At 39.6% G+C, this 17,619-nt stretch overlaps 1 protein-coding gene across 1 annotated transcript in view; it reads left to right on the forward strand.

The window, feature by feature from the left end:
• Nucleotides 1-17,619, forward strand: part of Pdhx (pyruvate dehydrogenase complex component X) — a 66,814-nt gene that overhangs the window by 37,626 nt on the left and 11,569 nt on the right. Inside the window, exons 4-7 of the mRNA XM_005364085.2 lie at nt 6,211-6,413; nt 8,281-8,379; nt 13,981-14,155; nt 15,664-15,811. Coding sequence (XP_005364142.1) covers nt 6,211-6,413; nt 8,281-8,379; nt 13,981-14,155; nt 15,664-15,811 — 625 coding nt within the window. The remainder of the gene's footprint in view (nt 1-6,210; nt 6,414-8,280; nt 8,380-13,980; nt 14,156-15,663; nt 15,812-17,619) is intronic.

Genomic DNA, 17,619 nt, shown 5'->3' on the forward strand with positions numbered 1-17,619 from the left:
TAGCTGCTTTATCCATCGGTGCCACTGTTTACCACTGTTCACTTGGTTCTTGGTAACTATTAGTCTTATGTCATATTGGTTGATTGAGACTGGGCAGTGAGTATCCATTTTGCCCCCTACAACTTGAATTGCACAAGCAAGCTGCCTTTCTGTTGGCCATCCTTTGTGGATAGGTGTTTGGGTCTGAGACCCCAGCTTGTCTCTAGGTGAATAGATATACCCCTCTTTTGTCTGTTCCGTACACACACAGTACTTTAGGATTTTATACTCTAGTTTGCTGTAGACATTCTTTCTGTCCTTTGTGTTCCCTACTATAGGATGATCTTGTTGGTGTGTAGGTGTGCTAGCCTTTGATGTTTGATTCTTAACATTTAGGACTTCCAGCATCCATTCCTTGCCCTGTATTTTGCCAGTAGCCCAGTTAAAACACACAGAGGAACATACAGTTAATGCCCTTGAAGGAAATGTGAATTGAAGGACAAAAATTTTTTTCTGCCTTTATAACTGGAAAAATCCATACCAAAAGTCATTTCCTTAATAATTTTATAGTACTTGGCAAAAGAAAAGGATGATTTGATTTACCATATGCCTTAAACTCAACTACATTTCCCTTTACATGCTTTTGGCGGCCTGTGCTTGGCTGCAGCTCCAGATTGTTTGGCTGTGTAAGTCTTCCATAATGATAGCATTTTCCACTCAACTGCTCAGGAATGCATTTCAGATCGCTAGTTGCTCCTGTGGGTCAGAAGTGTCTGTTCTTCTGTTCTAATGCCTGGAAAATAGGCAGAAAATGGATACAATGGACAGCTGCTTTAGTGGCAGCTATTTTCCCGCCAGAGGAAAGACTGTATGTAGATTTTAGGCCTTTAATGTCTTTAGTAGCATCCTAATGCTTTCTCAGTAACAGGAATAGTAAGCAGTATATTGCTGCCAGTGTGCAGTTTTACCAGGCAAATGGGAACAGGAGCCACTAAGGTGGTATTTTTAGTCCACCCTTCTCTGTCCAGGCAAGAGCTAAGCCTTTGCCTTTCGTTGTGGAAAATCCTCATGTTAGTGAGCACACTAAAATGATTTGCTAGGACGGTGCACAACAGGTTTTGTTTTCAGAGTCAAGTAGTTAAACAGTTGAGCTTACGGAAGATAAGGCTGCTGCTGAGTTCATCCTGCAGCTCCCTCACTGCAGTGGGCAGTCGTGTGTGGCCGGATCCACAGCCTTGAGACCATCACAGAGTAACTTGTGCTTTCTTGGTGATTAACTCCTCATCCCTGGGAAAGTTCTGGGTTCTTTTGCCGCACAGTGCTATCTTTTAAACAGTGTTACAGTTTTTGTATCCAAAGTCCATTGAAATAGGAAATATTTATTAGATTTTAATTGGAACCAGAAGATGCTTAAATGTTCCTAATATGTTAATTCAGAATTCAGAATAAATACTGTTGGTATGAATAATTTTGTGTTCTAGTTCCAATTTATTTCATTTAGTACAAGGACTTTTAAAATTCCTTGAATCAGCTAAGTTGTACAGAAAATTTTAATTATTATACATGTAGAATCAGTCCATCAGCTTAGGCTTCAGTTTAGTATTCAGTAGATTGGGCTTAGAATCACATAGTAAGAGGGGTTATTAGAAGTTCTCTGATCTTGCTTTCATAATATTTTGTTTCTTATGGCAAATATTACATATATGCATATAATCCAAATATATAACTAAACTTTCTATTTTTTTAATTAAAAATATATTTATTTTGTGTTTATATTTGTGTACATGTATGAACACTTGCTATGATGCTCATGGGGCAGTCAGGGACAGCTTGTGGAAGTTGGGTCTCTCCATCTGCCATTTGGATTCTGGGAATTGAGCTTAGAGCACAAGCTGAGCTGTATCTCAGCATCTCACTGTCTCAGCATCTCACTGTCTCAGCATCTCATTGATTCCATTGGCAATTTTCCATAGCAGAGGTGTATGTGGAGGGAGCAGCACCTCCACCAGCTGTGACAGTGCCTGGCTGTAATCCTAGCACCTGGGAAGCAAAGACAAGGAGGATCCGGCATTCAAGGTCAGCGTTGCCTACAGCTTGTTAGAAGCCAGGCTAAGTGGGCTATACAACCCTGTCTTAAAACAAAGTTCCATGAATGAATTGTAAAGCAATTAAGAAAGACTTACTCATCTGGATATTAAAAGAACCCAACAGTTATTTTCAGCACTGCTTAGAGTCTGTAGTGTCAGCTGTTTCTCTAAAGCCAAGCCTGGCATTGCCATTTTCCTAAGACCATAGTTTTCAGTTCAGCTTTGTCCAAAATTACCTCCATAGGTGCATATTAGAGTTTAAAGGCTTATGCTTAGAATTTAAACCTGTGTAACCTTGAATCACCATAGACCATGATATTTGTAATTATGAATGTGCCCTCTCAAAACTCAGAGAAAGTTCTACCAAATGGAGGCTATTCTCAGTTCTAATCTTTTTCACACTGAAATTGGTAAATGATGAATTTTGAGAGTGTCCTTCTTGAGTTTAAAACTAAGTCAGTTTTCTGTCCACTGTATAGATAGATACTGGCACCAGCTAGAGGTGCCAGGTGGCAGTCCTGAGCTCACAGTTACGATTCCACTAATGGACATGGTGTTGATCTAAGGCATGCTGTCGGTGGTCACTTCCTTTAAATCTTAGCTGTTGCATCCTGAACAAGTTGTAACCTTGGGCCTCAGGCTCCCCATCTGTTTATTGGGATACTAATTTACCCCCTGGGTTGTCAGATGCCTTGAATACATCAATAGAACCTTGCCTGGCTGGCATGGGGAAGGCGGGCAGCTATCACTTGAACTTAGCATCTCTTCTCCATTTTAGCTGTCATTGATGTGCTTTCCCTTCATACTTCTTATATTGCTTCCTTATAAGCCGGGGTTCAGTGTGCACATAAACTAAGAAAGTAATACCGAAGAAGAAGAGCTATTTAAAGCTGTGAGGAGACCTGAGCCATCTGTCGGTCATGTGACTCAACTCCTCTGCACTAACTGCCATCTGAGCATCAATACACAGTTCATTGTTCTTCTTTTTCTTTTTTGGTTTTTTTGAGACATGGTTTTGCTGTAGCTTTGGAGTCTGTCCTGGAACTAGCTCTTGTAGACCAGGCTGGCCTCGAACTCATAAAGAGGCCTCTGCCTCCCAAGTGCTGTGATTAAAGGTATGTACCACCACCACCCAGTAGTCAGTTCAATTTTAAAAGAATAAAAATACTTAAATAATTACTTAGTGTGCTGGTTATTTTGTAGTGCCAAAATTAAAAAGATGTCATTCACTTTTGTTGTTTTGGTTTTATAAGTGACAGTGGGTCCCAAGTAGCTCAGGTTGGCCCAGGATTCCCTGTGTAGCTGAATCTCTCCTGATCCCCGGATCCTCCTGCTCCCACCTCTGCAATGCTGGATTACATATGTGTGTCACCACATCTGCCTTTACTAGTGTTTGTGATGACTTGAACTCTCAGATACCTTTTATCCAGGAGTCTGCTGTAGACACTTCGGGTCTTAGTCTCAGCATCATGCCCTTGATTCTGCTATAGTAAGCCCACCTAAGCTGGATTTAACATATGTCCATACCTAGTGTCAGTTTACAGGAGCGTCCGGTTAAGAAGAAAAAAATACTGAGCTAGTCTAGGCTGAGGGATGCAATTCAGCCTCTATTTAAATATTATCGGGAGGCAGTTTGTCTCTTGTTCTATTCCTGAGTATGTGCTGAACTATTAGGCATGATTTTCCAATCCTTACCAAATTTACTTTGTAGTCTAATATTGATCCTTGTTGAGTATATTTGTTTTAAAAATTAACAACTTGAAGGTAAACACAGAAGTTATAATTATACATTTACTGTTTATGTGAAATGACAGGCACTGTTCTAAATCCCTTAGATCTGGAACTTCTCTGTCCTCCTAACTAGTCTGTAGAATGGCACTGTTGCGATTTCACTGACAGATCGGGAAACAGGCCTGGTGAAGTAGTCCTTACTGTGCTCACAGCCGGTTGTTACTAGCTGTTTACTGTTGTAAAGAGCTGTGTTGAAACCCAGGACACTGTACACATGGGAGGGAAGACAGTTGACTTGAACAGACTCAAGATTCAAGATCTTATTTATCAGCTGTGAGTAGAACATAGAGTACAAACACATCATCTGTTATTAAAACACGTTGGCATAAGAGCAGTGGAGGTCTTGGGTTAAGACAGGAAGAACATCTTGGATGCTTATTGTCCTCAGACTTTGGGTACTTTGCTAGAGCAGTAAGCCAGGAGAAGAGAGTGTAGCCAAGGCCTGGTAGGTTTCTAAGTATGATTTTGCAGAATCTTATTTATGCTTCTGTCACTGTGTCTGAGGCAGCTTTGACTATTTGCTAACTGCAACAGAAGTAAATGTTTGCACCAAACCTACATGCCTGGAGGATGTTAATGACATTGAGTGGAGCTGTCATGACCATTCTTCTCTGTAACTTCCATTGTACAGTAGGTTGTAGGGTGGGTATTGTCTGTCCTTTTCCACTATATGCCTCACGGTGTCATTTTTGTAAGTAAGAAAATGTGAGCACTGTAAGTTTTATTTACAACTGCTATTTGATGCAGTTGGTGACTGACTCAAAGTGTCGTTGTGGTAGGAGCATGTGAAGTAATTTGTGTGCTTTGTAGTAAGTGAGACAGAAGGTGAGCCGTCAGGTTCGGATTTAGTCACCTGTCAGAAATGTAGTTATATTTTCAAAGTGAAAATTTTCCCCCGAGATATTCTGCATTTGAATCTTGGCTATTTTGTTTGGGTGAGTTGTTTTTTTTTTTTTTTTCCTTCAGCAGGGGGTTGGGTTTTCTTTGTTTGTAAGTACACATTGATTTTCTCTGGTCCAGTTTTGAAAAGAAGTGTTCTTCATGACACTACTTGTTTTTGTTGTCTTTTTTAAAAGTTACTTTTGATGTTCAGTTAACAGTTCATCAGCAGGCAGGAGAAGAAAAGACACTAACCCAGTACAATCTTTACTGTCTTTTGAAAAAGAAAAGGTAGGGCTGGAGAGGTGGCTCCAAGATTAGGAGTGCTCACGCTCTGCAGAGGAGCCAGGTTCAGTTCCCAGCACCCACATGGTGACTTCCTCAAGCGTAACTCCAGACATGCATGCAGGCAAAACACTCAGACATATAAACTAGTATAAATAAATCTTTAAAAATAAGAAGTGCTAAAGGAAAATTAATAGTCAACAGAAGTAAAATGTTTTAGTGCATGACAAACAGCTAAGCAACAAAATTTTAAAAAATTATTTTCCAAAGCTTATAAATACCTCATCTTATTTTTTTTTGCTCCAGTCTTATGCATATATGAAAGTCTTCATTAAACCTTTGTTCCTACTTCTTTACTGGTAATTACTAAGCTTAGAAAGCTTCTTAACCCATAGAATTTATGCTTATTTTAATTTAGGGCTATTGTACTTACTAATAAACATCAAAATTAGTGTTACTTTGAAATGTCACACATTCCACAAGTCATGCTTTTCATGGGAATTGTTACATCAGTGAACACCTATAGCGAGTCCTACTGTTCATGAAACCAATTGTAATAAACTTCAGTTGTTGAGCGGGAAGAGAGGAAATCTTACAGGAATAGCATTGTCTCCCACTACCAAAACTGTTCAATATTGTCATCTTTTAATAAATAAATTACCGTTGACATGTTTAAAATATTTTTGTCTTAAGTAAAGAAATCTGTCTTATTTCGATTTTTCATTGGCAGATACTATGTGAAAACTGTCGTTAGTGAAGACACCACTGCATCACTGATACCTTCATGAAAAGCTCATGAAATATTTCCAGGAAAGACTTAAGCAATAAGGAAAGCCATAAACTATCCTTAAATTAACCAGAATTGTTAGCTAACTTTATCTGCATAGTGGCACATTTTCACCCCACAGACTAAATTTACTAAAAACTCTTTACTTAAAATTATATTCTAGTGGGTAGGACTAATTTGGATAGGTTCAGTCCCTTTAAAATTACGAAACCATTGTAGAAACTAGTGAAGATAAGTAATTGACACGGAAGCCTCCATGGATGTGAATTTATGGGACATCAAGAAGAAGTAAGGGAAGCTCTGGTTTTAAAGGCTGACAAGTTTTTCTCGCAAGTGGAGAATTAGTGACTTTCTGTGATCCTACATTTTTCCATTTCCAACCATTTTTTAAAAAAAATACAGGTTGAAGAAGGAGCTAAAAATGTAAAGCTGGGTTCACTAATTGGCTTGATGGTTGAAGAAGGAGAAGATTGGAAACACGTGGAAATTCCCAAAGATGTCGGTGCTCCAGCTCCAGTTTCAAAACCAGCATTGCCTCCTCAGCCCTCTCCACAACCACAGATGTCAAGCCCTGCCAGGAAGGAGCACACAGCAGGAACACCAAGGTGAGTGCGTTTATTTGAACATATATGTTCAGTCAAGAATGACTATTATCATTTAAAACAGGTTACAATTGTTTTGGGGGTTTGAAGTCAGTATCCTTCCTGTTCAGAGCATTTTCACTGGGATTTGTTGGCCTTCCACTTTTTCTCTTAGGACAATGAAATGTAATTACTAGTTTACATCCTTCTTCATTTAATAAACGTTAGTGAATACTTGTTTTGTTTGGATCCTCTAAAAGCCTTGCTTGGCCAGAGTAGAATACAATCATCTGTATCCTCATTGAACCTGAATTAGGTTCTAAATTTGCAGAATGACACTCATGAGACCTAGCTTCATTTTTGTGTTCCCATTCACAGAATTCTAATTACGAAAATGTGAATTCTAGTCTCCAGAGTATAATTGATACAAGATGGAATTATCATTTTGGCATGTGTTCCTGTTCAAACAGTTCTGTATTTGAGATTCTGACTGGGGTAAACTTTTCCCAACCATTCCATGAGAGAGCAGGTACTTGTGAACATTGTCCCCATCTCAGCAGGCCAGAACTACAGATATGCACCTCTACACCTGGCTTTTATGTGGGTACTGGGGGTCCAGACCCAGGTGCTCGTGGCTCAGCCCATTATTACTGTTTACAAAGCATACTGTGATAATTTGATCAGATCTGGGTAATCAGTAATGTTACTTTAGTTCCCTTTACCACAGAGTAGTTCTGATTTCCATTCTCGGGCTCCCTGTGTTCACCTTTCTGCCCTGTATCGTTCAGAAGCCATGTCACCAGCTCGTGCTTCACAGTCTTCTCTCCATTGCAGAGCTAACACTGTGAGCTCTGTCTTGCTAAGACTAGCCGTGATTAGACGACAGACACTCTTGTGAATCTGCCAAGAGCTGTTGAAACCTCTGACCCTTGGAACTACACAGTATTGACCACACAGTGGCTTTTCAAAGTTGCTTTGCAATCAATCAGTTTTATCTTACAGAAAAAAAGTCTTAAATTTCAATGTCTTGAAAAATCTAATAAAGACTTGGTAGCCTGAGACCCTTTTACCTGAGTACATTTCTCCAAGATTCTAGGGAGCATCACAGTTGCCCCTCCATTTGCTCCTTTTAAACCATTTGACCCAGCTTGTTTTGCTCTGTTGTCTGAGTATGTAGATATTTACAGTGGTTACTTTGCTTAAGGGTCTTGATAGGAGTCTACACTCATCTGCTATAGGACTGTGTGTATCTCAGCTTTTTTCCTATAAAATCAGTGGTGTTTTCTGCTGGGAGTGTTCGTGTTTATACCAAAAACTTGAAAACTTGCATCAAAGGTACAATTCAGTAACAGCGAACAGTCTACTGGGGCCTGAGGAATGAAGAAACTGTTGAGTGCGTGCAGAGTTGGCATGTTGGAAGAGGAGAGACTCCAGCGATAGATGGCCATGGTGGCGGCACAGCAGAGTGCTTGCACTCCAAGCTACTCTATTCTATGCTCAAAAGTGCTTGGAGTGGACAGTTAGCTTATACTTGTACTGTGTAAGTATATGAAGGAACACTATGGTTGGTTCCCTATTGGTGTCCATGAGCTGAGCCATACGACATGTAGTCAGTCAAATTCGATGCTCTTTCTCCTAGTGAACATTTACCCTTATTTAAAGATGATTTAGAACTGGTAACTACTTACTGCTGTACAATTTGTCTTGCCAATAATATAGATTGATATAGATTAATTTATGTGACTGTGACCATCTTTGAGAGTCACTTTAGCTTTGGTATTAGATTTCACATTCCTAGTTTTCAGCAAAACTGTTGACATTTGGATCTATTTGAATAGATATAAGTATAATTAGTTTCATTTTTCATTCGTCTTCATGTTTTTATTCTTAGGTTCCGCTTAAGTCCAGCTGCCCGCAACATTCTGGAAAAGCATTCATTGGATGCCAGCCAGGGCACAGCCACAGGCCCTCGAGGGATCTTCACTAAAGAGTACGTGTGTGCGTCTGCACTCATCAACCCCATCACTTAGCTTTTTCTGAAAAGATCTTTAAAGAGCTTATTCTGTGTTGAAATTTAAAATGAGGTGCACTGTTCTTTTGTGGTTTTAATTGCTTTTGTTAGTATAAATTAAATTCTATGCAATGATTGTTTTCTGAATAATTGGACCATTACTAAAAAAAGGTTTAATTTAGCAACTAAGCCACTGGTGATAGTGCAGAGAATTGGAGCCCTTAACTGGTGTAAAATCATCACCAATCACATTTCAGTTTCCCAGATATGGAACTATACTTTTAAAATAATTTAATTCTTAGCTCTTCAGGCAGTTTGCTTTTTCCAGAGCATCTCTGTCTGCAGTCGATTCTCTTTCATTGATCTGTCTGTGAGTTAATACCATTTTAATTATAAATGTTTTATAGTATGCTTTAAAAATCTGAAAAACATATCAGATTTTCTTTGTTTCTTTTTTTCCCAACAAAGTAGCTTTATTGGTATATCCTCCTGGATGTAAAGCAGTCTGAGGGCTCTGTGGGAGGGAGAACGTGGTCATTTATGAGACGTATTGAATTAGCTTAGCAAGAACTGACCTCTTTATGTGGACAACTTTCTATTCAAGAAATTGGTGTATCTTTGATTAAAATTGTCTATTAATTAAGAGTCTGTTGATACAGATGAGCCTTTCTCTAATGGGACTTAGCCTAATAAAGATACAGCAGAGGCTGATCAGACGGGCCTGTGACCACAATGTGAAGTCCCCACAGCACTGCATGCACCTTTGCTGTTGGCAGTCGCCGATTATTTGAGAGTGGGTTTGTGTTTTCAGAAGTGGGTTCATTCTAAGCTTAGCTTAGATGATGGAAATGATGTAAAGTGGAGGTTCTGGCCCGGGAAGCTGGTCTTTGTTTCACTAGTTCGTGTCTTAATTTTGTTAGTCACCTACCAGTCTCTGCAAAAATGGAATAAGACAAGAATCTTCATAATAGACAGGTTTTCCATGTCTGTTATCTGAGGGATAGGGTAAATGGTCTGTTTAGTTCATCGACCACTGAAGATTTGAAGAAATGCTAACTAATTATAGCTATACCTGAGAAGGATCATCATGGCAAGTTCGTACAGTAGAAATTACAACAGATAAGGCCTCTGAGGCAAGGGCATCAGTTGAAGTAAGACTCATCAAGTAATACAGGCAAGAGATAATGAATACTGCCATTAACATGGTTGGAAGCCATGCAAGAGGCATCTAGAGTGTGCGTCTGGGTTCTGGTCTGGGTAATAGAAATCTTGGCTCGGGACGTAGATTGAATAAGGGGTTTGCAGAAGCATTTGCTGTAGCAGAGTAACTGATGCCCACAGCTTTTGTCAGCATGGAGAAGCTGTCCAAGGATCACGAGCCCTGGATGAAGATGAAGGAGATAGTTTGAATGGATCATGAAGCAGTGGTTGTCATGGAGAGCAGCAGCTCCATCATTTAGAAGACTAAATTTCTGTGGTAGGGTGTTGGGAAATGGTCCCCAAGTCAATAAATATAGGGTCTGATTGAATATAGGAAAGGTTCCTGATTGGTGACTCGGTACCCTTTGAAAGCAGCTTCTGGGAAGGGCAGCAGTAGAACAAAGACATGGGATTGCTGCTCTTTTTTCCCCGAGTTTGGGTGTCACCACACAGACGAGGCTGGCTTTAAGCATGTAGTAGCCTTTCTCCTGCCTGCCAGATGCGTGTGCCACTGTGCTTAACGCATGCACAAGTATTTTAAGAACTGATTTAAAAGTGTGCTAGTGCAGTTATCTTCTTGATACTCTAAGGAAACAGTGTTTATTTTTTTATTTTTTTTTTTATTTATTTATTTTTTTTGGTTTTTTGAGACAGGGTTTCTCTGTGATTTTGGAGCCTGTCCTGGAACTAGCTCTTGTAGACCAGGCTGGTCTCGAACTCACAGAGATCCGCCTGCCTCTGCCTCCCGAGTGCTGGGATTAAAGGCGTGCGCCACCATCGCCCTGCTTTCTAAGGAAACAGTGTTAAGAGCTATACTTACGATGCTTTGTCTTCTTTCCCGTTTCCCAGTTCTTTCCCCAGTCTTTATGTCTTTTCTACCAGGATGTCAACTTTAGTCTTCTAAGTATGAAACTTTACAGATTTCATGAGAAAAAGTGATCCTCAGTGCATGTCCTATTTAGGGTTTTCACTTTTGTATGCTGTTTGACATTAAGGTGAAGTTTAGAAAGAGGCATTGCCCCAGTGGCTTCTAGAGAACAGCCCTCCTCTTTACAGTTGTAAAACTCGAGGCTTTGGCCCGAGCTTCCCCCTTATTCCTGAGCACATGCTCCGGAAATGATGAGTGCCATCTCCCATCCGCTCTTCCTAGGCTGAGAACACAGAGCGAGTGGTATGGCAGAGGTACTGGCCACTGAGCAACACCTCTGAGCCACTGCGTCTGTGGGGAAGAGCACAGACTAAAGCTGGCTTTTAATTTCAATTTAAAGCAAACTTAATGCTCCAGATGTGTGTTGTGCGGAAGCATGGAGTCATCAGCCTGCCTGCCCCAAGTGCCAGGCTACAGCCAGAGGCTCGTGAGCCCTGTTAGAGTCTTTGCCTTAATATCTTTGGTATATCTAACTATTAAACCAGAATTGGGCTGAATGTTTTCGTTCATGTCAACCACAGCATCAAAATTTGGCATGTTGGCAGTTGTCTAGTTTTATGTAATGCTCTTTAAAATTAGTTGATTTCATACCAGAGTTAACTACCTTCTGAGAGGTGGGAAAGGTTCTTCTTGCTAATCTCCCAAGCAATTCATTTGTTTTCTTATGTTTTAGAGTTCTTAATGCCCAAGCAATGCTTCCAGTTTAATATGATTAATTGTTTTAATGGGCAGAAATCATTAAAATCACCTCTGGATTATAGCAACTAAATTGATGGCTGTTACTACTCAACAATTAACATTTATGCTTCATGAGCTATATAATTGCAAAATCAATAATAAAAGTTCATTGCAAATCACTGGTCAGAATTATTTTCTACTTTTTTATGATTAATGGCTCCTCTTCACTTTTATTCCTCACCAAGTACTGTTTTACCCAGTAATCTTAATTACTTCAGGAGTAAAACCAAATCATTTCTTCCTTGATAAAGCAGACGCGCCAGTGGAGAGATAGGGCTGTGTCTAGTTCGTCCTCAGTTTTAGGTTGATGAATCAGTTACTGGCCTTTTAGATATTTGTTGTCTCCTGTATTTGTTTTCATCTGATGACTGAGAAAGCTAGAAAGCCATGTGAGAAATTCTGTCTGGTACTTGGGGATAATACACTTTGCTAGATAAGTTCTAATTACTTCACATAAAACGGGAAGGGACTAAAATGCTGGGCTGTAATTTATAAGCCTTGCTCTAGAAAGGGAAATTTCTTTTCTCGGAGGCGTCATTCTGAGTCGGTAGGTCTTACTTTATGTCAGTGCGTACGTTTTCTCTAGCTGGTCTTGGGGCTCATGGCATCAGTCTCCAGGGTTGTGTCAACTCTCATTGACTTTGACACAGTTTGAGTTGGGGCTATAAATATTATGGGTAAAAGTTGATTTCCAAGTAGAAGTAAACTGGTTAAAAACCTTAAAGGTCCACAGATCACTCCCTTGGACACTTGTCCCCTTCACTCCCTTTGCCACTCTGTCACCATCTCTAGGCTGTAAGAAGCAGCACTGCTGCCCACTATTCTTCTGTGACTTTGTGTGTGGTGCGTAGAGGGCCCTTGTCAGAAGGTCCTACTAGTAATTTTAGACGCGGCGCATCCCAGGTCCTTGTTCAGTCCCTGCATTCTGCTCACCGTGGTTTAAATTCTTAGCTGCTCTGCTCTTAGGAGACAGCTCTGTTCCACTTATTTAATTTGCGTACCAAGTCCACTGCTTTTAGAAAGGTGGAAGACACACAGGCTTTGCAGCTGGCTCTGAACCTGAGCAGCCCCAAGTGTTCTCAACCCTGTACTCAGCTGCCTACCTCTTCAGCTTGCTCACTGCATTTCTCTTCTGGCTTGCTTCTCTTAGAAACCTCACCTTCTTAGAAACCACATGTTTTCTGCCTAGATACACCCTTCTCCCAGCCCTTTAACCTGCCGGCCTCCACCATCCTGCACAAACGTCCAGTCTGGCCAGGCCTCTCCCCGCTGGTTTTAAGTAACCAGTCTTCTCACTCATTGTCTGTCTCAGTGCTCTGCTCTGTTGCCTTGTAAGGATGCATTTCCATTGCTCTGGCTTGTCTGTGTGCCTGATGGATGCTCCTCTGTAGAATAAGGCTTGGTGGGAAGAGTCTCGTCTAACAACATTTTCTCCCACACCTGGAATGGGTAGGTGCTTGAGAAGGAGCGAGTTAGACACTGAGTCAAGTGTTTAGAGTCCACATGTGTCTAGATTAGGAGTAGTAATGCCTCTCCCACTTGGCTGATGTGAGTTACATAACATAAGCGACACGTGACCCTTGGTGGGCTCCCCTTTCTACTCTTCCCCCACTCTTTCAGTATCAGGAATGATGTAGCATTTCAATTGCTCTGTCAGTTTGATCTCATCTAAAATAGTTCAAGAACACCTGCCTAGAAACGACTGCACAAGGACTGGTGCCACCCACAGTGCTTTGGGCCCTCCTGTATCAATGAACAGTCAAGACGGTCCCCCACGAGCCAGTCCAGCCTGGCAATCCTTTAATTAAGACTTCCTTCTCAGATGACTCTAGGCTCTGTCAAGTTTCCAGCTAACTATAGCCTAGCAAACAACTCAGGACTTCACATATCTTACAGTCTTAATTATATCCCTTTGCAAACAAATGCACCTTTGTTTTACAAAGTAGTACAAAAGACAGGTCTGTAAGTAGTTTTTTCATTCTAAATGATAATAATTTAAGAAGTATTCTAATGAAAGCCATAGGTACTATGAACTTGGCACTTTCTGAATGCCATGTGACAGTTACCTCATGAACATAAAGTAAAATATGTTTTAATTACTCTCTTGCTCATCTGACTAGTGAGTTTGTCTCCCAATAAAAGACAGGTTTACTTTTTAATAAAAATTACTATCTTTACCCAATACTGAAGGGTTTTGTGGGGTACACTATAGGATCAAATAGATAGACCTGCCACAGAATTCTGCTTATCATGTTGCTATAAGATAGTAAGCTAAGGAAGAGGTTTTGTTTGGGAAAGAATTATCTCAGATATGCCCAATGAGCTCTAATAAGTATAAATTCAAATTATTCATTAGGGTTTGAAAATGTATGACTGTCTAATAAGAATCTAGACCAGTGGTTCTCAACCTTCTTCCTAACACTTTGACCCTTTAATATAGTCCTCATGTTGTGGTGACCCCAACCATAGAATGATTTTGTTGCTACTTCATAACTGTAATTTTGCTACTGTTATAAATCGTAATGTAAATACATGTATGCTGTGCAATCCTACAGAGGTCAGGACTTGTAGGTTGAGACCCGCTGGTCCAAAGCAAAGACTTGCTTAGATTTTGTAGTATTTGTCTTGGTGTTTATCTTCTTCTCAGCACTGTTTTCTAGGACTGTCTAAACCCCTTGTTGCTTCATGGTTATCCAATTTCCTCTCATTTCTAGAGACGCACTCAAGTTAGTTGAGCTGAAACAGATGGGCAAGATTACGGCATCTAGACCAGCCCCAGCTCCTCCATCCACTCTCTCAGCATCTGCGCCTCCTCAGACCACAGCCGGGCCATCTTACCCTCGGCCAATGATCCCGCCAGTGTCCATCCCTGGACAACCTAATGCAGCGGTAAGTTCTCTCAGTAAGATGTTATAATTTAGATACATGAGAAAGGAAATTAAAACATGTACTGTGTGCTTTGTAAGTACTTTTTATCCACTCATTTAAACAGTAGCTTAAAGTTGTAAATATGGAGAGTACCCCAGATAAGGGTTTTCTTCTGGATTTCATGGTACAAACAGAATTGTTTGTATGACACTGTCTTCAGGGTAGAACTATGACTCCGTTCCATTTTACCATGAGTTCTAGCCCCTCCGTACAGTATATGTGTGCTGTAGCCATGGCATTTCCTTGGATGTACAGCTCCTTTCTACAGGGAGATTTGCTTTGTACTGAGGGAATAAAGAGCTATTTAGAATTGCCGTGCAGCATGGTCCAATTTCTCCTCGGAGACAGTGTCACAATTCTTTGTTTTTTCCCATTTTCCTTCTCTGTGTTCTTTTAAAATCAGGGCAGTAAATGCACCCTGCGCCCACTAATAGAGAAGATTGTTCACTTGGAAAGGACTGAGGACTAAGGTTCGCAGGCCACATTTCTTATGTAATGTTACCAATTTGTTCTGTCTGTACAAAAATTTGATGGTGTCAACTCTTCCTTCAAGTAACTGTAGTAGATTATTCAAAGTAGGAAGATGAGTCTTTCAAATGCTCACAGAATATAGAGACCATGTATTCCATATGATCAGAACACTTTGCTAATGGAAAGTGTCCTTAAAATAGCATTTGTCAAAAGAAAAATAAATTACTGGCTTTTTATTATTCTTTTATGACTATAATTTCATCTGAGAATGGAAAGAAGGATGAAGAAGGGATTAAATGTAATTGAACACCCATGCCTTTACAAGAAAATTTATATTAAAACTATGGGAAGATTTTATTATTTCATTTATACTTTATATTTTGAATTCCTACTAAATAAGACACTCATGATTATCTTTATATCACAAAAATGATTGGTCTTTGACTAATTATCCACTATGAAGTGTGTTACCTTTTTCTACAATATGCCATTTTTATAAGTCAGCATTTGTAACCCAAACTGCCTACAGGCTATCTGGATGGATAAGTAGGTATTTCTTTCTGTATTCTCATATTCGTTGTACCTGTGCATATGTGCACATATATGCATCATACATATGTATATAGTGATGTGTTCCTCCCATACTCAACATGTGTGTATATACTTGTGAATACTCACATGGCACATCATATATGGTGATGATGGGTTGGTTTATTTCTAGATATCTTAAACATGATAAGACAAGATGTCTTACTCATAACTCAAATTTAACTTTTGCTAATTTTGTCTATAGTTGTGTAAACTCAAGCCAAGTACTTAGATTTCTTATATTCTCCCTTTATTTAAAGAGGTTTTAATAGTACTTAAATTAATCCTGTCATAAATTATTAGGTCTCTAAGACTGTATTTCAGATAGGTAGTTTTATTGTTTTCTTCCATTACACTTATGTTTTAATGAACAAATTGCTTTTATTTGTTTATTTATTTACTTATTGCAGGGCACGTTCACCGAAATTCCTGCCAGCAATATTCGAAGAGTTATTGCCAAGAGGTTAACTGAATCAAAGAGCACTGTGCCTCATGCCTATGCTACTGCTGACTGTGACCTTGGAGCAGTTTTGAAAGTTAGACGAGATCTGGTCAAAGGTTAGGAAAGTTGAAAGCATGCTAATCCGGTGACCATCAAGTCTTGTGTAGAATGCACCTTGTGTGGCTCTTAACCCTTTTGTAACCTGATTGCACGCTACTCCGCCTTGCTTTTGCACAGGGCTGCGTGGCGGAGAAAATGGTTTTTCCTACATGAAATAGATTGGGTGTGTAGTGTTGAATTAATCACAGATTATTACTTTTACAATAAGGATTCCTATTCTTCCATGCTTCCATTACAAACTCTCCTTTGTGATGTTACCATCCTGTCGTTCAGTTCATGTTCATCCCGCACTCTGCCACACACAGAGCCCTGCCATAGTATTACAGGGTCGCTACTGACTGGTGGTTGTTTGCATAAGTGAAAATAAGCTCAATATTTTTGTGCCCTTAACTTGGCCTATTTTTTTAATTAATCTATTTTGTAAGGACTGATGAATGACTTGCTCAGGCTAAATGCTTTTCCTAATTTTGAATACCTTTTGATAATACTAGTTAGGCACACAAAGGTCTTAACAAAACCCTTGCCTAATTTAAGAGTACTGTGTATTTTAGACATCATGTAGGTGCTACCCTTCTTTATGCAGTTTTTAGTTGTATTTTCAAAACACATTTTCTGACATTAAATAGAATTGTCTCTCAACGCATTTTAAATAAAGTTTCAGAGAGGTGTAGATTGTTAACATGGATATTTTACCCCAGCCTTCCCAATCCACTTGCTTTCTTTTCTTATTGCACTGGTGAAGGTTTTTGGTACCATGACAAATTCAGTATTAATAGGTCCTTATTCTTTTTATGTTCCTATATTTTGGGTAGGGAGAAGCATTCAGTCTTTAACATTTACATTAAGTTTTTTTATAGATCTTTTTCAGGTTGAGGAAATTCCCATTCTCTGTATTCTGAGAATTTTAAGCATGGGTGGATGCCAAACTTTTGTCAAAAAGTTTTTAGTCATCTTTTGAGAGAGTCTTTCCCTTTTGGTTAAGATGCCAAATTCCATTGGTTGAACTTGAGTTGTAGCAACCCAGTATTCCTCACACAGAGCTTCTTCATGTATTGTCTGATTTTATTAGCATTTGTTTAGGATCTGTCTGTCAGCTGGGTGTTAGTGGCACTCAGGAGGCAAGGACAAGAGAACTGCAAGTTCCAAGCTGGTCTGTATATGTATAATCATATTTATGTTTTTATATAATTACACATATGCCTGTCTGGAAAACTACCCCTCTGCTTTCTTTCCTGCGTTTGTTCTCTGTTCCCAAGGTTTGTCTTCAGATCTTGTAAAAAAGTTAGAAAATGTTTCTTCCTCCTTTACTTTATGGAATTGTTTGGTAGAATAAGGTTCTCTTTTTAATGTTGATAATATTTAAGAGTAAAACTGTCTACATATGGGATTTTAACTGATCCTTGGGGTTTGTTTGGGGGTTTTGTTGGTTTGTTTGTATGGCATTTGTAGGTAATTTCTCTTTGTGGCCCACAGAGAATCATGATGATCCTATCCTTGGCTCTCTAATGCTAGGGTTATGTAGGTGAACATTACCAAATTCAGTTTCTTCACTGTGTTTAGTAACTATCATTGATACTTAAAATTTCCCATAGTAAGGAACTGAAATGAAGATAGTTGAGATGGAGTCGCCTTTGCACACACTGGATCTGAGAGGCCTATCGCTTTGGAGAGGGGGGCATCTATGTGAAGCTGGACATACAGTCCAGAAGCTCTGAACATGGAAATTAGGATGGAATTGGGGGCAGAGTATCAGCCTATAAATGGCATCAGAACCATGGAATTGCAAGTTCCTGTCTGGGTCACA

The sequence above is a fragment of the Microtus ochrogaster genome, assembly GCF_000317375.1.
Source record: "Microtus ochrogaster isolate Prairie Vole_2 chromosome 14 unlocalized genomic scaffold, MicOch1.0 chr14_random_1, whole genome shotgun sequence".
Taxonomy (NCBI): domain Eukaryota; kingdom Metazoa; phylum Chordata; class Mammalia; order Rodentia; family Cricetidae; genus Microtus; species Microtus ochrogaster.